The 21,857-nt window shown below is 28.2% G+C and overlaps 5 protein-coding genes across 14 annotated transcripts; 3 read left to right on the forward strand and 2 right to left on the reverse strand.

The window, feature by feature from the left end:
• Positions 1-2: 2 nt before the first annotated feature.
• On the forward strand, positions 3-1,645 carry Trmt61 (tRNA methyltransferase 61). The gene is made up of 4 exons (XM_076784368.1): positions 3-438; positions 564-836; positions 1,084-1,253; positions 1,472-1,645. The coding sequence occupies exons 1-4, from the start codon at positions 84-86 to the stop codon at positions 1,643-1,645; spliced, it is 972 nt and encodes a 323-aa protein (XP_076640483.1). The 5' UTR covers positions 3-83.
• LOC143352105 (tubulin gamma-2 chain) lies at positions 838-4,924 on the reverse strand. Of its 3 annotated transcripts, none has more exons than XM_076784366.1 (9): positions 4,721-4,924; positions 4,508-4,580; positions 4,014-4,216; positions 3,187-3,536; positions 2,873-3,067; positions 2,685-2,796; positions 2,431-2,562; positions 2,163-2,345; positions 838-2,048 (listed from the first exon to the last, which is right to left on the reverse strand). In XM_076784366.1, the coding sequence occupies exons 2-9, from the start codon at positions 4,554-4,556 to the stop codon at positions 1,845-1,847; spliced, it is 1,428 nt and encodes a 475-aa protein (XP_076640481.1). In that variant the 5' UTR covers positions 4,557-4,580; positions 4,721-4,924; the 3' UTR covers positions 838-1,844. The 3 variants fall into 3 exon arrangements, with proteins under 3 accessions (XP_076640481.1, XP_076640482.1, XP_076640480.1); XM_076784367.1 differs by having other exon boundaries at positions 3,187-3,323; positions 3,390-3,536; positions 4,508-4,924; XM_076784365.1 differs by having other exon boundaries at positions 838-1,748; positions 1,844-2,048; positions 4,508-4,924.
• A 758-nt stretch (positions 4,925-5,682) lies between these two features.
• On the forward strand, positions 5,683-19,363 carry Brf (Brf RNA polymerase III subunit). Its single transcript, XM_076762033.1, has 16 exons — positions 5,683-5,699; positions 6,149-6,221; positions 6,593-6,806; positions 6,994-7,078; positions 7,223-7,359; positions 7,448-7,552; positions 15,985-16,134; positions 16,308-16,401; positions 16,478-16,610; positions 16,763-16,859; positions 17,118-17,273; positions 17,363-17,448; positions 17,537-17,774; positions 17,957-18,128; positions 18,250-18,425; positions 18,594-19,363. Exons 3-16 carry the CDS (start codon positions 6,593-6,595, stop codon positions 18,725-18,727), a joined length of 1,977 nt encoding a protein of 658 aa, XP_076618148.1. The 5' UTR covers positions 5,683-5,699; positions 6,149-6,221; the 3' UTR covers positions 18,728-19,363.
• Positions 8,157-16,125, reverse strand: Lute (BTB/POZ domain containing protein 3 lute). Of its 4 annotated transcripts, XM_076762037.1 has the most exons (9): positions 16,044-16,125; positions 15,389-15,671; positions 13,479-13,760; positions 13,249-13,396; positions 12,959-13,175; positions 11,102-11,288; positions 10,861-11,039; positions 10,688-10,742; positions 8,157-10,359 (listed from the first exon to the last, which is right to left on the reverse strand). In XM_076762037.1, the coding sequence occupies exons 2-9, from the start codon at positions 15,483-15,485 to the stop codon at positions 10,307-10,309; spliced, it is 1,218 nt and encodes a 405-aa protein (XP_076618152.1). In that variant the 5' UTR covers positions 15,486-15,671; positions 16,044-16,125; the 3' UTR covers positions 8,157-10,306. The 4 variants fall into 4 exon arrangements, with proteins under 4 accessions (XP_076618152.1, XP_076618149.1, XP_076618150.1 ...); XM_076762034.1 differs by having other exon boundaries at positions 8,157-10,742; positions 16,044-16,123; XM_076762035.1 differs by lacking the exons at positions 15,389-15,671; positions 16,044-16,125 and adding an exon at positions 14,449-14,630 and having other exon boundaries at positions 8,157-10,742.
• A 193-nt stretch (positions 19,364-19,556) lies between the features above and the next one.
• Csn5 (COP9 signalosome subunit 5) lies at positions 19,557-21,686 on the forward strand. Of its 5 annotated transcripts, none has more exons than XM_076784302.1 (5): positions 19,557-19,695; positions 20,007-20,192; positions 20,315-20,549; positions 20,648-20,842; positions 21,121-21,686. In XM_076784302.1, exons 2-5 carry the CDS (start codon positions 20,041-20,043, stop codon positions 21,574-21,576), a joined length of 1,038 nt encoding a protein of 345 aa, XP_076640417.1. In that variant the 5' UTR covers positions 19,557-19,695; positions 20,007-20,040; the 3' UTR covers positions 21,577-21,686. The 5 variants fall into 5 exon arrangements, with proteins under 5 accessions (XP_076640417.1, XP_076640418.1, XP_076640419.1 ...); XM_076784303.1 differs by having other exon boundaries at positions 20,012-20,192; XM_076784304.1 differs by having other exon boundaries at positions 19,570-19,692.
• The last annotated feature ends 171 nt before the right edge of the window (positions 21,687-21,857 follow it).

Here is a 21,857-nt window from a genome sequence, read left to right on the forward strand (position 1 = left end):
GATCTCTCCTGGGGTAGCGTAAATTGTGCACTCGGTGCTCAATCGAAATAGCAAACAAGTAAATTGCATTTATTTTCAGCAAAATGAGTTTTAACAAAGTTAAAGAAGTTATCGAAGAAGGGGATGTAGTAATTTTATATTTAGGACCTAGTAATATGCACTCTTTAGAAATAAAACAAAAAATTTTAAATAAGAAGGGTAACATGGTTGACAATATCTTTCAAACGATATACGGAGCACTGAAAGTTTTTTCTCTTGTTGGAAAAAAATATGGTACGAAAGTACAACTTTCACGTGGATGGGGTTACGTGTTACAGCCAACACCGGAACTTTGGACATTAACAGTTCCTCATAGGACACAAATCATCTACAGTCCTGATATAAGTCTTATTATGTATTTGATGGATTTGACACCAGGAAATATAATTATTGAGACAGGTCCAATTAATACTATTAACTATTTTTAAAAATATAAAAATTTCTTTTAATTACAAAATATACATTTCTAAGAATTTGTATAATGAATATGTGTTATTAATATATTATGTATTTTATCAATACAGGCACTGGAAGTGGATCTCTTTCACATGCACTTATTCGTGCAATTCGTCCACATGGGCATCTTTATACATTTGAGTTTCATGAACAACGTGTAAATGTTGCTCGTGTAGAATTTGAAAGACATGGTCTTAGTAAATTTGTAACTTTAGGTCATAAAGATGTTTGTGTAGAAGGATTTGGAGAAGAACTAAAAAATAAAGTAGATGCAATTTTTTTGGACCTCCCACATCCATGGTTAGCAATTGATCATGCATTATATACATTTAAGAAGTCAGGTACAAAGTAATTATATTTTATTAAATATAATTTTTTTATTTTATTTTTCGTTTACATGTATTTTTGCACGAAAATGCATAGAAAATTGTAATTTTCTTAATTAATTTTATTTTTGAAGAATTTTCTGTTACACAGAATTAGTATAATCGAATTAATAATAACCATAGCATTATGAAATATATGAATACATCATTTTCATAAATTTTTAAATAAATGTGCGAAATTATATTATTACTCTATTGTTAGGTGGAAAACTTTGTTCTTTTTCTCCTTGTATTGAACAAGTTCAACGTACGTGTGAAAAATTAATATCAAAAGGGTTCATTGAATTGAATACATACGAATGTTTACAAAGAGAAATAAACGTACAATATAAAAATCTTTCTACATTGGATTTAGAATGCCTGAAGTACGAGGTTTGTAGAATGGATACAACATATATGGCTGATACAATTTTAATGATAAAATATAAATGAATGCTTTATATGTAGAATATTATTTTTCATTTAACTGCTACAGAAAAATATAGTAAATATCTTAATAGCATAGATGGCATATACTTGATTTATTTTTTCTGTTCAAGATAATATTAAAGTTTTGAAATAATAATATGAACATTTTAACTATATTTTAGCACACAAACAAGGATATGGCACAACAAAATGAAAATGAAAAGCAAAATCAAACAAAACTTCTTACTGTAACGCACGCTCGTTCTCTGCCTGGCCATACAGGATTTATTACTATTGCAACACTACCTCCAGTGTATGCACGGAAATCAGAAATATGTTTACAGCCTAAAGACTGATTAAGCCTCAAATAATGACAAAAAATTACAAAACGTTGGTTTACTATATTAGGTTGAAAGTTGGTTCAAAATATATAGTTTGAATTCTACTTGGAATAAAAATCTGTGATAACAAAGAAAAAGTTGTAAGACTAGTGAATAATGATCAGATCCGAAACTCTCTCCATACATTATAATCTTATTAAGAATTTTGATTACTTTATGTATCTGCTTTGTTAGGATTCCAGGACAAATAATCAACTCGCGTAGCTGCTTGATATTCTTTGACTAAATATTCAACGACTTCTCTCGAGTTATCCAACTCATCCAAATTGTCTTCAAACATTTTCTCTTTACGAAACTGTTCCAGAAATGCTTCTCGTTTCCGTAGTTTATCATATTGTTGTAAGGCACGATCGAATAACTAAAATACAAGGACAATTTAAATGGATTATTTTTTTTCATAATATATAAACATATTATACACTTGATAAATATTTTTTAACAAAGAAAAATATGTGTAATAAATAAAACTTACTGATGATATGTTAGTATGATTGGCTAACATTAAGCCAGATACTCTGTGTGTACTTTGTATGTATGGGGATTTTCTAGAAAGAGCCACCTGTATGCTAGCGGGACCCCAAGGTATAAATTGTGCAAGTTTTCGTTCCCTGATTCTTTGTAGCGATTTATGAACTTGTGTGGGGTCTACTTCGCCCTGTAAAAAATTGTAAATTTTAATTATATGTATATATATAAAATATAGTATAAGTTTATATCACTACAAATTTTATGAGACTAACCTGAATAATATTTAGTATAGATATATAACAATGAGATGCATTTCTGTCCAATGCTGTAGAAACCATCATATTTTTTGGTTGTAATAAACGTCTCATTACATCCAATACAGAAGTTTTCCTTATTGAAGCGCCCTATCCAATTACAATGTATATTATTTTAATGTCAAAAATTAAGAAATAATCATTTCTTCAAACACCTTCTTATTAGCATATGTTCTTTACATTATTATTTTACATTTAATAAAGTAACTTACTTCTTGATCTGTAGTGAGTGGAGTGTAACCAGTCATCAGAAAATGTAAACGTGGTGTTGGAATTAATGGAGCAATTAAACCAACTAAATCATTATTCATGTAAGAAGGGTACCTAATATTATGGAGATATGATTCAATTATATACAAGAAGATACGTTATATACGTTAAATACAAGTAGATACGTTACCGAAGAGTAGTAGTGCTAACAGACATTATTGTAGAAACAAGTTGATTGATTTGCGTAAAACTGGGATTTTGAATATGGAGTCTATCTGATGCTATTCTGTTAAGTGCAGTATTGTCTAACACAACAACACAATCAGCACACTGCGTCAATCTTTTTAGCGTTAACAAAGAATTATATGGTTGTACTACTACATCACTGAAAGAAGATAACAACATAATTAATTTTTATTAATTAACACTATTACAGTTAATATTAAATATGCTATTGTTCTTAAATTACTGCAATGTAATAAGATTTTTCTTTGCAAAACACACCTTATTTCATCTTGATTTGGAAAAACACTGTATGTTTCGATTAACTTTTTTGGGTATCTATCTGCAAGAGATTCAAGCATAAAAGAACCCATACCTGAACCTGTACCACCTGCTATAGAATGACATAAAACAAATCCCTGCAAATGTAAATAATATGATAAACTTATAAAATAGCTTTTCTTCAAATACATATGAATTACTACCTCTAGACTGTCACTTCCATCAGCTTCTCTATCCAAAATATCAAAAATTTCTTCTTGAAGTTTCTCTCCTTGATGATAACCAGATGCCCAATTATTGCCAGCACCACCTCCATGTTTCGATAAATAAATATTCTCTGGATTATATAGCTAGCAAAAAATTATTTCAGTATTAATAAACATATTTATTAATATGTACAAAGTATATTTATTTAACACGCTACATAAATTATTCATCCATTTATGAATTTAAATAAATTTCAGTTTAAATAGCTTTATTTAATATTATCACCCCTGGGAAAAATTTTAATGGGAGATTCTAGAGACCAAAATAAGACGACAATCAACAATATCAATTTCTTTCTAAAAAAATTATTTTTGGTTGTGGGGGTCGATTACAATCATTTTTGGTGAATAGACATACCCCTGAAATCCTTCGCATTTTCGAGAAAAAAATTCAATACGGGCGGAACTTTAAACGTTAATAACTTTTTAATGAAGCCTCCATCAACAAATTGGTATTCTTAATTTTCGTCTTATTTTGGCCTCTAGAATCTCCCATTAAAATTTTTCCCAGGGGTGACCAAACACCCTGTATATACAAATATGTAATGATAAAAAAAATACCTTAGAATATGGAGAATTCATAATTGTGTGAATTACTCTAGGTTCCAAATCTAATAATACTGCTCTTGGTATATAATGTTCATTGTCTGACTGATAAAAAAATACATCTTTCCTGTCAGTTCCTTCTGTCGCATAATCTTCTAAAATACCTTCAGCACTAATGCCATGTTCAGCGCATAATTTCTTCCAAAATTCAAATCCAACTAAATAACATATGAATAAATTAAAAAGAATTTCATGTATTCTTCAAGTATATAGTATTTTCATTAAATGAATCAATGCATTAGGTATCTAATAAATGTTTTTGTAGTAATATAACTTCTAAAATTTATATATAAAATCATGTTAGTGAAAAATTAAAGAAATCTTGTATAGAGAAATACTTTGACATCAAGAGACCAAAAATATATTACTTGTTTACAATGTTTATACATCAATTATTATAAAAACAAAATAATATTTCAATACAAATATAAGTTATAAATATTGCTTACTTTGGTTCCCACATTGGCCCAGTTGCAATGTTATCATTTCACAAGGCATTCTAAACTTGTTATTTACTTCTCACTGAAAATTAGATCACATTTATTCGACTTTAATTTAATGGAGGATAGACCGTCAGTTTAATTGACATTTCATATATTACTGGTATATTAGTTATTAATATTTTTCAGCAATAAATGTAATCAATAACAGTATGTATTTACAATGTGTACTAAATATTCTTCAATTTTTTGTACACATGTAGGAATTTTTTCATTATTTCATTCTTGACGTTTAATCTTATTTAATACTTCTTGAAGAACATGTACGCAGTGTGGCCAGATTTGGCATAATTTAAATTGAGTGCATCAACAACGTCACTAGTAACGACGAACTTCTTTAGCGTCTAACGAAGACATGATCTGCCGTACGAGCCATCTTGCCGGCTGAGCGATACCGAGCAGTGCTGCCCACTGGTGGTTACTTGTCGACAAGAAGCAATAATATATACATATTTATATGTTTACATGTTTATTTTGTTTGATTTTTGATTTTTATATAGGTAATATTTCGTTGGTTTGTTGTTATTTTCCATTAATTCACATGATTAATATATGTATTGGTTTTTTGATTTTCATATAGATAATAATTCGTTGGGTTGTTATTTTTCCACTAATGTGTTACTTTCTTCAATTACTTTGAATTTTCTTTCTGTTATTCTACAGGTCTAATATAATATAATATTTCATTTCTAGGTTTTAATTAAACTTCATGTATAATTTCTTTTTCTATTTCAATATTACGTTTCTAATCAATTTAATTTTGTTTGATATTTGTAACATTGCGTGAAAATAATAATGAAATATCGTTTCTTTCGTGTGTCATGATTTTTATTTGTATTCGCGATTAATTAGTATTTTTATTTTGTACATTTCTTTAGGTATTTCCTTTTATCCATCGGACAGATTCTCATCTAATGCATGGTGTTTCATAAACTTCCTTTTATACGTTCCTAATATGAATATCATTTTTTATATAGATTAATCGCAAGTACGCTGAGGGACTTTTAATTCCAAGTCGATTAGATGTAAACCTCATCACAAATTTTACAGTTAAAGTTCGTTTTATTTTAAAATTTAAAAATTTGTCCACCTACCAATTTCGTAAAGAATTTTTTTCTCGAAAGCGCGTAGGTTTTCAGGGGTATGTGTATTCATAAAAAATGACTGCAAGTGATCGCCGCAACCGAAAATAATTTTTTCAGAACGATTTGATAGTTTTTAATTTTGCCGAAAAATTGCTAAAGATCGCGAGAAAAAAAAATTTGAACTTTGTACTAAAAGATTACATATGTGACATATTGAATAATCTATATTATTTAAACTTAAAATTTTAAAGCCTTGAATGTGCATTTATCTTTCATAAAATGGCTATGTATACATTTAAGTATCCCTGTATGTATGCATGTAACCTATCATCATATGATGCTCCTGCAATGTGTGTTTTGTATTTAACCTATCAGATCTATTTTGTCGGATAAAAATAAATCTTGCATTTAAATTAACTCTACATAGCTTTATATAAAGCAAAGTATAATAAAATATTAATTAGCTGTCATGTCATGATTATTTGACATGTTTGTCAATAATAAGTTCTAGATGTTATGTTAGTAACTTCGATGATATATAATTAAAATTAAACATCAAAAATTATAATATTGCAAAGGTAATGTTAAGAACTATTTGTTATCATTTATAGAATATTACAACAATAATGAATTTTGTTTGAATTAATAACTTGAAAAAGAAGTTGGAAATTTAATTATATTATACACTGATACTTCGTATTATAATAATATGCACATACTACAAATTAAATTACGCAAAAGCTGTTTTTCCTATAGTGAAAATATTGTTCCTTATTTCCATTAACAACAAATAAATATATATTCTGTTCAAAGAAGTTATTTCAAGTTGTTAATTTTGCTAATTAAAATTAAATAATAGAGTATACTAATAAGATTCTATTTTATAGTTTTGTAATAAATATTTCTATCAAATACATTTTAATTTTAATTTCTTGTCAATGTGTTACAGATGTCTGGATCTAAATGTCGAAACTGCGGATCTACAGAGATCGAAACAGATCCAGCTAGAGGAGATGCAGTATGTACAGAATGTGGTTTTGTATTGGAGGATCAGCTTATTGTCAGTGAAGCTTCATTTAAAGAAACACCATCTGGAAATATGATGGTGCTTGGTCAATTTGTTGCTAATGATAGTACTGGTGGAGCTACAGGTTTCGGAGCAGGTACTCAATTTTAAATAAATAAAGAAATCAAATAAGCTTTTTAAAAATGTAATAAAAGAGAAAGTCAGTAGCAAACAATTGAGAATATTATTACTTAATGATATCTGTAATTAAAGTTAATAATTTTTTCAGTTTATGAAATATCTCTTATAATATAAATAATATATTTCATAATTTTTCTTTATAGCATACCATGTCAATGGAAAAGAATCAAGGGGAATAACTTTGCAAAATGCAAGAAAAGGAATAACTCATTTATGTATGCAATTACAGTAAGTAACAATTCTTTTTATAACATACTTAGAAACTTAATTTTTATTATTGAAATTTTTACTGAATATATTGTTTACAATATCTTGAATAACTTTGCAACGTTACAAATAAGAATTATTAATGTATGCCCTGTTTATTATTAGTTTGAATCAACACTGCATTGATACATCTATGAACTTTTATAAGATGGCCTTAAATCGTCATTTAACTCGCGGAAGAAGACAAGCACATAATCATGCAGCTTGTGTTTACATTACTTGTCGCACAGAAGGCACAGCACGTATCCTTTATACTTTTAAAAAAATAATAAAGAAACTAAAATATAAAGTTGTCAAGAAGTAAAAAAAATTTCTTAACTAATGAATCAGATATGCTTATCGATATCAGTGATGTTCTCCAAATTTGCGTTTATGAATTGGGACGTACATATCTACGGTTTACACAAGCTCTCTGCATCAACATACCTTCAGCAGGTGAGCATTCTACATATTTAAATTTTGCATGATATATATTACTTTATTTTTATTTCTTGCTTTTAAAGAATTCTTTTGTATATAATCTTATTAGTTTTAAGTTGGATTACAACAATTTTATTAATAATTATACAAAAGGTATAATAATAGGAATATACATGGTATACATTAGAGAAAAATAAAACTGTTGTAAATCTAATATTAATTATTATTCATATTTATTTAATTTACTAAATATACAAAGTAACTATAATACTTTTATTTTTACAAAAGTGAGATAAAGGTATTTAGTTTAATAATATTTATACTGTCATATTTTATTCTTCGGACAAAAATTGTCTCATTTTACAAGTAATTCATCACAAATAATTATCACTACGTTTATGCATTTCTGTTGAAGTGAAATATAAAAGAAAATTACGAAATAAAATCAATTAACAATGTCTAAAATATTTATGTTTCAAATATTTCTAAATATTAAAAATAACATTTGTGCCTTTAATTTGTCAGTAACAATATGATGTATAATTTATAATTTTAATAATTCTGTCTTGATATTACACTATTAACAAGGAAGGTGTTTTAAAGATTTTAGCCTGATGCATAAAAATATAATATGGAATTATTATTTGTAAATGAAATTCTTATATTTATATTCACTTATTGCTTGTATAGTGATATCTATTTACGTTTTTCTTATGTTACACGCCATATGGTTGTAGTTGTGTTACTATGATTTCTATTGTTTCAAATAATTTCTCAATTTTCTAACGACGATAATGAATTCATAATACAAGGCATAAAATTAATAACCGTGACATTGACATTGAAATTAAAATTTGTTAATGTATACTTTAGAAATTTAAAGTAATGACGTAATTTCTTTTAAATCATTTTTTTCTATTAGTAAAATGCCAATCTTAAACTAGTTGTAAAGATGTTTTCAAAATTTATTTGTCCTCTTCTCCTGTTTGCACTGGCCAGACATACTAACAGTAGGAAGGCATTATTTTGTACATTTTATTATTATTGGTATTATAGTTCATTGTACTTTCTAAATGGTATTGGCTATTTTGCGATATAAACTTTGGCGCCAGATTCTGTGGCCTTATTGGATACAATATAATGTTAATATCAAAAGAAAATATAATGGGTATACTTAATTCACTTATATACGAATACTTATTCTTAAAACTATACTAGTTGCTTTTCTACTTTTTACATGAATTACAAACTATGAAATCATATAAATACAATCGAAATATCATAGAATATTTATATTAAGTACTATTGTAATATTTATAATGTATACAAAAATTCTATTTTATCTAAAAATCTACATTTAAAAGTTTAACATTTTTCCCTTCTGAATAATTTAGTATCATATTCTGAAATTACACATCATATGAAATTAAGAATTTCGATAATCGTACTCAGAATGCAACAAACTGGAAAGTAATGTAAAATAATATCCTTCTCTTGTAACAGTTTTCATAGTGAAATAGTACAAAAAATAAAAATATAAATATAAAAAACAAATATCGCTTTACGTGGGCAGTTTCAAGCAGTATTAATCGTTTGGCAAAAATTAAAATTTCTACTTGATTAAATGATAACAATATACATCGTTTGATTAAAAATTAAAGAATATAAATTTAATGAATAGTGACTTAAATTCAAAAAGTTTGAAAACAAAAATTATTAGTATTTGGTAATTGGAAACTAAATAAACTGCGATAATATACTATTTAACAATAATTTCAAAGACAGTAAAGTGTTTTGGATAGCACTTCTAAACTTTCTCAATCATTCTCTACTAATTTAAAGAACATTTTTACATTCTGCCTTCTTAAAGTTGTTTAACAGGTATTTTTATATACTCTGACTTTTGCATATTTACAAATGATTATTCAAATATCCAAGTTATGTAAGAAAACTTTTCACTGAGTTTCCATTCAAACAAAATTGAATAACGACTTGAATATACTGAAGATGGTTATAGATGCACTCTGTTTAGAAAACTGTCACTCCTTTATATAAGCCTTAGTTTAAATTTAAATTATACAATTTATATTTCCATATTTTTTAATAAAAACAATATTAATAATAGTGAATTATTCTAAAATACATGATAATCATTACCGTGACATTTATAACTGTCGTATGATTATGTTACAAAATATAATAGTATAAAAAACAACTATTATTTTGTGCATTTATACAATTGTAAAATTTTATTTCAAGAAAATATATTCTTTTATGAAATTATTTTGACGTGTATTAAATTTCTTACGGAGTTCAGAATTTGGCATTAGCTTTGGATTAAAGTGTAATTGTATCATTATACTTTCTTTACATTGATAACAAAATATAAATGGCAATGTTTTCATTATCCTTTCCATGTAATTAAAATATAAAAAAAGAATTGGATTAATAAAGAAGATAGAAAGAATGGAAATGAATAAAATTATGATTTAAGGAAAAAGTAAATTGGAGTAAATTATTAATGTTATTGTTTTGTACAAGGTATTCAATATAATATGCAAAATTTAAAACGTAATATTTTAACGTAAATATTTAAAAATTTAGAGTGCATCTATTACACAACTTTTGTCACTGATTTAAAAATAGAATCAAAACAAGAATTGCATAAAACCTCGAATGATTTTAAGGTACATTTTTTTTAGAAACCTAGTTAAACCATTATCTCCGTGGTAAACTTCCGTCAGTCATCTACTGGCGGTCCATAGAAAATTAGTTCGGGTATTTGTCCCCCTTGCACACCTGTGCCATTCGTACTTTCGGAACTGCATTGAAATTGAAAATTCACATTACCAACTGTTATTTCTGACATGCCTTCTTGGCCGAAGTAACTTAACTCGCCCCCGTCTAATATTACGCTAGCTGTATAAAAGCATTCTGGTTCGATTTGAATTGGATTCTCAAAATATACGTGAAACGTACTACTTGAACCATCTGAGAAAAATTTAGTGCTATTTTCGGATAAAACACACCCCAATCTTTTTAGTTCAATTCTAACATTATAATCTGCAGCACCAGATGAGCTTCCATAAAGTCCAAAACCAACAACAAAAATTCTTTTGTCAACACTAAATTGAATTGAATCACACCTGCCTCTATAGCGCCATTGATTTGATCTATACGCGCACGACTGAAACCTATGACACACCTGCAAACAAAGTATTAGAAACATTAATTTTCATCTTGTTATACACCAAATTCGAAAATTTCCGTTAATCATTAAGATTAATAAATACGATATAAAACAAATTTTATATAAAGTTTACCTGAGTTTTTAAGCCTTGGCGAGGTTTAATAGGAAAGCAAAGTTGAGGTTTATTACTAGCAGTAAAATGCAAAAAGACATCAATTGTCTCTTGTTGCGTTAAGATTCCGGTTTGTGCAGCACTATTGGCAAATTCTTCCAAATTCATGGCAGGAAGTCTAATTAAATACAAAGCAGATCCTAGAAAGAGAGGGACTAATGATATTAGCTTTACATTTCACAATATCTATTGCAATACTTACCCAATAGCCGTCTTTGATTTGCTGCTGATGGTTCAAGTTCTTGCTTAATGCATTCAGCGGTTGCCCATCGCAAAGCGGCGTCCCATATATGTATTTCTTTACAGTTTAATGTTTCACGAGAAAGTACCGATTCGAGAGTATGAATATCAATATCCACAAAGCCATCTGATCTTAGTGCCATTTCTGCCTAAATAATATTAAGATTTATGTACAGTTATGTGTATTATATACTAGATTTTCTAAAATTACATACTCTCTCAATATTTATTATTATATTATGACATTTTATTTCATATTGTTGGCAATGGAAATATCTAGAATATTTACTCAATGGAATAAATCTATTGAGTATTCATACCTACTGAGATATTATTTATAAAAAAAGTTTTACTTAAGTAATTTATCTTTCTAGTTTTACATAAAATATGCAGAAAATTGTATAACAAGAAAGAAATCTAACACACTAAACACTTTTCTTTGTATTTTTTATGTATATCTATTATATGAAATATATTAAAAATTTGAACACATCTTTAAAAAATTTTAAATGTCTAAGTAATATTTAAAAAAATCTTATTCATTATGTGTAATTAGTATACATAAATTGTAAAAAAAAAATAAATAATGCAGAACATAAAATTCAAATAATTCAATTAAGACTTATTAATTTTTGACATCTATTATATTTTCTACAAAAATGCTTTATTACTTGATACAGACATCGTTTAAAGATAGAAAAAAAATTGTGAAACATATTTTATACAATTTATATTAAAAATATTATTATTTGTATTATGTAAAAATTGATTTTAACGTTTCCGGGAAACGTATTTAATTGCATTACAAATCACGTATCTTAAAACTTATTACAAATAAATTATTTATCAATATAAATAGATAATATGTATTCATGTATAAAATTGATTAAATGATTGTGATTTAACACAATTTTAAAGAAGAAATTCATGATAAAGTTTCTTATTTCTATTTTTTTCAAAATTGAATATTTTTTATAATACAATGTTACTCGATTAAAAAGAAAATATATAGATTTAATATATAATGAACAGCAGTTTAGTCCTTTAAGTGTATTTAAATAAAATACAGATATATACAGAAATATATCCTGTAATATTGAATATTTTCATTGAAAATGCATCTTCAAAAGTATAAATACTCTATCTTCTTTATAACTTCTACTGACCAGTCTTTTAAATCTTTAATGAATTTAATCTCAAAACAGATGAATGTGTTACGTGAACGTTTTCAATAACTTTCTACTTTTTACGTAAATAACATAAAAACCAACATTATCACTAGATACAAAATTATTTCCAAAAACTGTATAAGGAATTTCGTGAAAAACATTTAAAAATTATCTATTTAACTAATCATTGAATTAATGCTACGTGTTATTCTTGGAAAATTATTACAATCATTTTTATTATGTTCATAGTCTTCAATGAAATTATCTTCATAAGTTATATTTTGTGTTACTTCAATTTCTAATTTATTGTCTGCAAAATAAGGTTCACTTCGTGTTCGAAACAAAGAAAATGATAATCGTTTGTTACCAAATGTAGAACAACAATTATTTTCAGACAAACTGAGACAATGTGGCACTACTGACAATCTATTCTTTACATTTCCATAGTTATTGTCACTGGTCTTTACAGTTTTATGAGTAAATTGGTGTTGAAAATCCTTTAATCTGTTGTTCAAACAAATATCTCCACAAGAATAGAAACTTATAGTATGATCAATGCCATCAGTGGATAAGCTTGATTTAGTCCTTAATGTCATATCTAAATTATCGTTTAAAGTAAAAGACTTCAACATTTTTTGATTTAAACTTACTTGAGCATCTATTACTTCCCAGCAACGCTGCATAAGGTCTGGTTCTTCAAATAGACGAGACTGACTCAAAAGTAAACATGCATTCTTTGCTGTCAAACTTGTTTCCAAATAGTTAACACATGCTCTTGCTAGGTGAGGGACTATGTATTTTTTAGCAACATAAAGTGTTGCTAAAACTGTATCAGCTTCTAATTGTACTTCGTCACAATACATGTACCTATGAAAGAAGACAATCAAATGAGTTTTGAACAATTTAAATTAACAATTCAATAGAAATAATTGGTATTTACCTTAATAGAGCAAGAAAGGCAGCTGGATCTACATCAGGTACTTCTATATCTCTCTTATTTTCTGCTAATCCACCATAAAACATTGCATAAAATACAGAACTACCAGTAGCTAACACGTACTTGTGTGCTGGTATAGTTTGAGTGTGACCTATTAATAGCATGAAATGTTATCTAATTTTGGACAAGTTTTAAATATAACAGTTTGATGTTAAAGTTAGTCAATGAATTACCTGGACTGCCAACAATAAATATAATATCTGCCATCAGATGGTTATTAAACATGGCAGCATTCCGTTCACGTACTGTAGATTTTGTTGCTTGCCAATTAGGATCTTGTGTACAGTCTTCTGGTGATGATAAGTTTAACTGTGTTATAAGAGGTGACAAGGAAGACAAAGGTGAAGCAGGTGCACTAAGGGGTTGGTTTATTGTTCCCTCACGCTGTAGTACAATTGAAGAAGTTAGTGGACTTATTGTTGGTGGTGAATCTGATACAGTGATTGGTGATTCCGCTAAAACATATATAATATCAAAATTTTTCAATTTTATGTTACTTTTGCATGTCACAATAGAAGACAATGTATCAGTTAATAGATATTTACATTTGTAGTGTACACATTAATAACAGTTACCAGAAAAACAAATCATTCTTTCGTTTATTATAAAAAAAATAATTTAAAATACAAAAGATTGCATATAATTAATTATGTTAGTTATTACAAATATCTGATTACTAACAATCATGCTTTCACCGTTTGAAAATAAAATAATTGCAATGGAAATTAAATGTATATCTAAAGTATAGTAATAATAACAAAAATAATATTATTTCGTATTAAATAATGTTAATTCATTGTATGTTTAAAATTGTTTCTCTCGAGCAATTGTATTAATTATTTTTTAAACTAAATGAAATATTGATGACTGAAAATTACCGACTACACATAGTGTTTCGTCAACAAAAATAACATTTCTTTTTCATACTAATAAAGAGGTTATGTAGGATGAAAACATGTAACAAGTTATAATTGAGTTAACAAAATTCTTGGTAGAATTTGTTGCTTCTTACAATTAATCAAATTTTCATTTTGTACACCTTTCATTTAAATTTATTCTTGCTATAAGACGATATGTTAATTCATCATCTTTTGGCAATATTCCCAACAAAATGAACACACCATAAAATCATCAGAATTTTACCGTTAGTGTACATTATTCCACAGTTTTGACAATAGTTTCGAATAGGATCCTTTAGTTTTATTATGACATAGTAAAAGATTTGATATCACTGAAGCTTTAGAGGCCCCCTCTTATTTTCGATTGCACGAACACACAAGTCAAACACATAGATATACATATATGCAGCTTAAGCAAATGTCTCATTTATGGTAAGTCTTGTAATGAGACATACTGAGTTCGGTTTGTTTCGTTTTCATTCGTGTAGTTTCGTAGGTGCTCACATGCATGTAATATATACATCAAATAAATATGTATATGCTGTAACGCGCGATTCAGGTTAACGTACCTTTAGTTAGTTTTCAAATTTTATGTTAAGTTCAATGTACACTTAATTTGTATGCAAATATTTGTTCCATTATAATACAATAAAAAATTGTTATATTTTATCAAAGCTTAGTAACAACATTTCGTTTGACGTACAGGTAATTATAGACACATTAGAATACGAGTTGTATGTTACATTGGTAGAAGCGTATTGTCAACTTATAATGCATTTTTCTTCATAAATGCAATTATATAATCCATTTAACAAAAATTAATTATTTTAACTATTTTTAAATATTAATTTATAAACCATAAAGAATATTTATATTTTTTGTTTTTTAATATTTCCATTATTAGCGTGTGTTAAATCATGAAATAAGAAATTAAGAAAAAACGAATTGTTATAAATACTCGCAGAAAATTAATAATTATGTAGTATTATGTAAATAGTATCTAAAGTATGGTAAATAAAAATCTAAATATATTTGGCTCTTCGAACGTAAATTACACATTTTTTGACATAGTTTAACACAATTTTAATAAATCATCTTAATAATTTCATTAAAAGCATTGTTAAACTTTGTAATGTTTAATCCAAATATTATGTTTATTTATATTTAATAAATTCATATCTCACCGTTTAACCATGGATTAGTCTGCTTAACTGTGACGTTCTCCTGGAAGCGTTTCATTGGTTTCGTTGATATTTTCGAATAAAGATTTGACATCGCCATTGTCACTTTTAAAACGTAATGTCTGTTATTTCTTCAATTGCAACACGGAACGATTTTGGATTTCAGTTACATGGGCGCCATGTCAGACGGGCGCTGGTTAGATAGTTCCGCACGTCGGTCGATAGACGACAACTTAGGGCACGCGCGTTCATGTAGCGGGTGTTTATTAAAACCGTAGACCTTGATCTGCGCAGTATAATAGAGTTTAATTTTAATAAATGCTATTGTTAACCGTCCATAAATTAAATATTACTATTATTTTACTTAAACCAAATCATTTACACAAATTTAATCCTTTGAAAATACATTGCACAATAATTTGCATTTACATTAACAATTTTATTATGCAAATTAGGTCTATTTTCGCGTTTATCGTACACAATAACTACTGTACAGATTTTTTAACTAAGTTGATGTTTCGTTAGACAGCATTATATGCATGCATGTATATATCATGTTTAAATTTCACATGTACAGTATAATTTATTATTCATTACAGATCCATGTTTATATATCATGAGATTTGCAAATAAACTGGAATTTGGTGAAAAAACTCACGAAGTGTCGATGACAGCGATACGAGTCGTTCAAAGAATGAAAAGAGATAGTATTCACAGTGGACGTAAACCATCAGGTCTATGTGGAGCTGGTATGAAAAAATATAGTTTATTTCACTCATTTTTGTCTCTTTTGTTCAATTCACATAATCGATAATGTTTTATCATACAGTATAGTATTGATTCATTAGTCGATATAAATATTTTCATTAATAATTATTTATTTAACTAAATTTAAATAAACATTTCTTTGTTTGTAAAACAGCGTTACTGATGGCGGCGCGATTACACGAGTTTAACAGGTCGCCTGCAGATATCATAAAAATCGTAAAGGTGCATGAAACCACATTGCGTAAAAGGTAAAAGACTTTGAAATTTTATTTCCCAACGTACAATTTACAATATATAACAATTCATATTTATTATAATTTTTAGGCTCATAGAATTCGGCGATACACCTTCGAGTGCATTAACGCTCGAAGAATTTATGACGGTCGACCTGGAAGAAGAACAGGACCCTCCAGCTTTCAAAGCTGCGCGGAAAAAGGACAGAGAACGATTACAAAAAGTATAGATTCTTTATGTACATATAAAGCCTGTCAAATTGCCTTACGTATAAAAAAAAAATTAGTATAACTTTTTAATCAATTTATATTTTTCGAAATAATTTTTAAAAAAGTGGTAGATTGCTTGCTACAAATTTAATGTTTACGTTTACAGTTGGAAAATATAGATACAGAAATAAATGAATTGCAAGCTGAGATTGATAAACATTTGGAAGATCGTAAAGCAGGAAAACCAAGGAAACGAAAGGATGGTAATTGAAACACGATGTTTAAAGCATACATTTCGAAATAGTCGATAAAATATAATTTATTGCATGGATTATATTAAACTTTAAGCGTTATTAAAATGTCTAAAAATTATATTTTTCAACAAATTGATGAATAATAAAATTTTTAAGCATTTCGTTTTTCTATAAATTGCATATTTATTGTTTATGTTGCATTTAATTTGTAAATAGTATCGTTTTATAGAATATAATCAGTTTATTATAAAATACATTAATTTTTAGATGATTGTATAGAAAAGGAAGACACAGAGAGATTTGTAAGAGAAAGTAATTTAGATATTATTAAAAATTATGTTGAAAACGATGTAGATGACCCTGATAGTGAAATTCACGATTCCCAATCGAGAAATGTCAATAATCGCTTGATCACTGGTCTCGGTAAGGAATGAAACGTTTTGATCGTAATCATTCTTATTCCATTATGATTATTATACTGTAAAATTCATAATACGTATAACTATTTGAAGGACCAAACATTGCTTCCATGGGATTAATATCGACCAACGATAGAGAGAGTGAAACGAAAGAACAAGAAACCACAACGTTTGAAACTGTAGTATAATTAATCTGTTTCACAATTCCTGACGAAAGTCATTACACATTGTGCTATATCCATTATTTATAAATATTTATTATTTCAGAATTCCGGGGATATTGATGTCACTGATTTGGATGATGACGAATTAGATAGTTATATCATGTCGGAAAAAGAAGCGCAATTTAAACATAATTTATGGAATAAAGTGAATGCCGAGTATTTGACACAACAAAAAGAAAAAGAGGAAAGGCGGCTAAAAGAAAAAGAAGAAGGTAAACCAGAAAAGAAACGGCGTCGAACCACGAAACGTAATAAAAATCAAGTACCTGCAAATACTGCAGGTAAAAATGTTAATTTCAATTTTATCACGTGTATTATTGTACCACTTTTTCATTGTTGAGGAGATTATTTATAGTAGCTATTATTAGTAGCAGTGTTATAGCAAGTTCAATACAAGCTATTTTATAGTAAATAGTTCACTTCCTGTTACTTATTTGCCTGATCAATTTATTAATTGTGATAGGAGAAGCAATCGAGAAAATGTTGCAAGAAAAGAAAATTTCGTCTAAAATTAATTACGAAGTGTTGAAAAGTTTAAACGTTACTGTAAATACTACGAGTAAAGAACAACAAAAAATCGAAGAACCTGTCCAGCCAACCAAATTGGAAGCAGATAATATAAGTTGCATTAAAACGTTTGTATTATCTATACATGTAGTAACAATAATTATAACTTTCAGACATTCTTTTTCTCTATCATTGTTAAATATTTTTATTTAAAAAAAAAATGAAGTAATGAATGACTTTTACTTGTAGACCTAATGTTCTTAGTCCATCGAAATTGCAAGACAAACCAACTATAACAACAAGAAAGTCTCGTGTAGTTAAACCATATATACAGCAAATGAAGAAAGAAGAAGTACTAACACCTGTTGAAATAGATGCTATTTCAGCAGAAGCTACACTCCCAAAAGCAGATGCCTGTGATATAGGTACATTTACGATTTCGATATATTACAAATTTTTAATAGAATTAATCCTTACTTATTAATAAATAATTCTTTAATGCTATAAGTATACAAGACTTTTTTTATTACCTGATTTATTAAACTTACAAAAATACAAAATATTTAAGTAATGATAACATTTATGTAAAATAGACGAAACTGATGACTATATTGACGAAGATGTTGAAGCTGATCCTACAGAAATGACTGTTGGACAAATGCTTGGACACCATGCATCGGAAGAAGAAAACGACTTTGAATATGGATATGACGAAGAAGATTATTAATTATTTATAATTTTATATACTATTATTTATTCTAATTGTTATGACATTAAGAAATAGTAAAAAGACTGTATTGGATTATGTACAAAAAAACAGCATTTAATGGATATCATAGTTCTTAATTTAATTTTGGAAATTGTTTTTAAAAAAAATATGTTTTTATTTAATAAAATTTTATTTTATTTAATTAATAGAGTTATTTAACGCGATTAAAAATTGCGTATAACTGGACGGTACATGTTGTATGTGTGAATGTATGTGTGAGTGGGTTGGGGCATGGGATATTTGACGCGGGTTCTTACCAAGGCCGCGGATGAGTCCTATAGCCGGCGGCTTCATCCTCATGGACACCCACCGGTGGGTAGTGCTGGATTCTTACCGGCTAAAACCTTACGGTGACCATACTCAGACGTTTCAGGGAGACCGCGAACTCTAGTGAGCCATCACCAAGTCCTCCGCTGCACCGTGCCTTTTCAGACCCCTCTCGGTTTCCCACTGAACCGCAGGCACCTAATCACCATCGTTCGCGGTCCCGTGACATGGGACTAAACCGTCGGCCGCGGAGTCGCGTTGGCCGGGACCCATCCCATGCTCCAGCCCACTCAGCACACAACATGCACCGTCCAGTTATACGCAATTTTTAATCGTGTGGGTGTAAGGCCACGAGAAGGCAAATGTGAGCCTTTCTCTCTCGACTCCCTCGAGACGGTCCGAAATTACTTCGGGCAGCTTCGGAGAATCGAGAAAGAGCGCATGTATCAGTTTGCCTTTGTCGATTCTCCGAAATTCTACAAGCTCACGTACGTGTGAGAAAGTGGAATGAGGTGTCCCTGGTGCACCCGGGGCTCCGTCTGGCATATGATCTCTGCTCAGTGCCCGATTTGATGACACTGTTACAAACAACAAGAGTTTCGCCTCTGTTTAAGTACATATTCTATAGTTTTACGTCAAACCATAACCAGTAATAAGTGGTAATAAATAACAAATTATAACTGAAGTATAATTTAAAAATATTTTTAATTTTTGCATTAGATTCCTCTGTAAAGATTTATGGAATATAGTATTTCTTTTATAATGTGTTAACAACGTATTGTTTTAGTTTAAATCTTGCTCAGTGATTTGACGTTTCATTACTGTTTCGAAACTTTATTTCTCATCTAATGGATACTTAATATAACAGGCATTGTGTGATTATTATTTTTTAGCTAAATAGTAATCACTTTAGCTTAATGAATTTAATTTCTAGACTTTTAACTTGCTTTCTCCATATTCTTTAATCTAGCATAGAATCTCAATTATAACAAAAGTTCATCACTATGGCAAGTACTTCTTTGGACCAAAGTACTGTTGCACAAAAAACATGGGAAATGACAAATAATATTGAAACAATTAGCACTGTTGATGAGATCTATAGGTATGATCGTAAAGAGCAACAGGATATATTAGCTGCAAAGCCATGGGAAAAGGAGTAAGTCATTTTTTCATTATTTGGAATGTTAAATACTATTAAATCAAAGTAATTTAACATAATAATTATCAGTAATCATTGTCAATAATTATCATTATTTTTTAAATTCATTAAATTTTTAGTCCCCATTTCTTCAAAGATATAAAGATCTCTGCATTGGCATTGTTAAAAATGGTTATGCATGCTCGTTCTGGAGGGACTTTAGAAGTAATGGGTCTTCTTCTTGGAAAAGTAGCAGCAAATACGATGATCGTTATGGATTCTTTTGCATTACCTGTAGAAGGCACAGAAACAAGAGTAAATGCTCAAGCACAAGCTTATGAATATATGTCAGCATATGTAGATGCAGCTAAACAGGTATAGTATACATAGTAAAATTATAAGTTATATTTTGTATATATGCATCTATTTATTATCTCCTAAATTTTGTAATTAAATACATTTTGTTTGTTAAGGTGGGAAGACAGGAAAATGCTATTGGATGGTATCATAGTCATCCTGGATATGGGTGTTGGTTATCAGGCATTGATGTGTCTACTCAAATGCTTAATCAAAATTTTCAAGAACCTTTTGTTGCTATTGTTATTGATCCTGTGAGAACAATTTCTGCTGGAAAAGTTTGTTTAGGTGCATTTAGAACTTACCCAAAGGTAATGAATATTGTTCATAACTTATAGCTGTGCTTTCTCAAGCTTTCTCTTTTCATGGACTTTATCAATAAAAGAAAACCTTTAGAGTTAATGATGTTTGTCTTTTATCTAAAGCTGAAATACTCCTAAAGGGTAATGCTAGTAAGAAAATTTGTCTAATTTCGCTATAATTTTCTTCCAAATATTCATAAATTCGAATTTGAGAAACACTGGTTTATAGTATATTAAAGATGGTGTAATAAAAATAAAAAGTGTAATAGATTATTTTACATTTACAGGGATATAAACCAGCAAACGAGGAACCATCGGAATATCAAACAATTCCATTGAATAAAATCGAAGATTTTGGCGTTCATTGCAAACAATATTATTCCTTAGAAGTATCTTATTTCAAATCATCGTTAGATAGACGATTATTAGATTCATTATGGAATAAATATTGGGTGAATACTTTAAGTTCGTCTAGTCTTTTAACGAATGCAGATTACACTACTGGACAAATATTTGATTTATCGGATAAATTAGAACAGTCAGAAGTTGCGCTTGGAAGAGGATTTATTTTAGGCGGTACGGATCCTCATGATCGAAGTACAGTAGAAAAATTAATTAAAGCAACAAGAGATAGTTGTAAAACTACCATTGAAATAATTCACGGTTTAATGGCACAAATAATTAAAGACAGATTGTTCAATCAAGTTGGATGTAACAATGCTATTGAGTCTCAGCAGCAGTAAATTCTATGTATAAAAAATAAGTATTATAAAAAGAAAGTTTGTAATAAGATAATATACATAATGTGTAATTAATGTACGGAAAATTTTTAATTACAACATAATACATAAAATTTTTGTATTTAGTTTCTTTTTTAATATAATCATTGTTTTGTTTCTTACGAATGTACATATTAACGAAAATTTTTCAACATTGTCGACTATATACGTAAAATATTAATGATAATATTCTGAAAGATTAGTGGAATAAAAATACATTTTATTTTCACACCTTGATTCTCTAG

Source organism: Colletes latitarsis, chromosome 3 (genome assembly GCF_051014445.1).
Source record: "Colletes latitarsis isolate SP2378_abdomen chromosome 3, iyColLati1, whole genome shotgun sequence".
Classification (NCBI taxonomy): domain Eukaryota; kingdom Metazoa; phylum Arthropoda; class Insecta; order Hymenoptera; family Colletidae; genus Colletes; species Colletes latitarsis.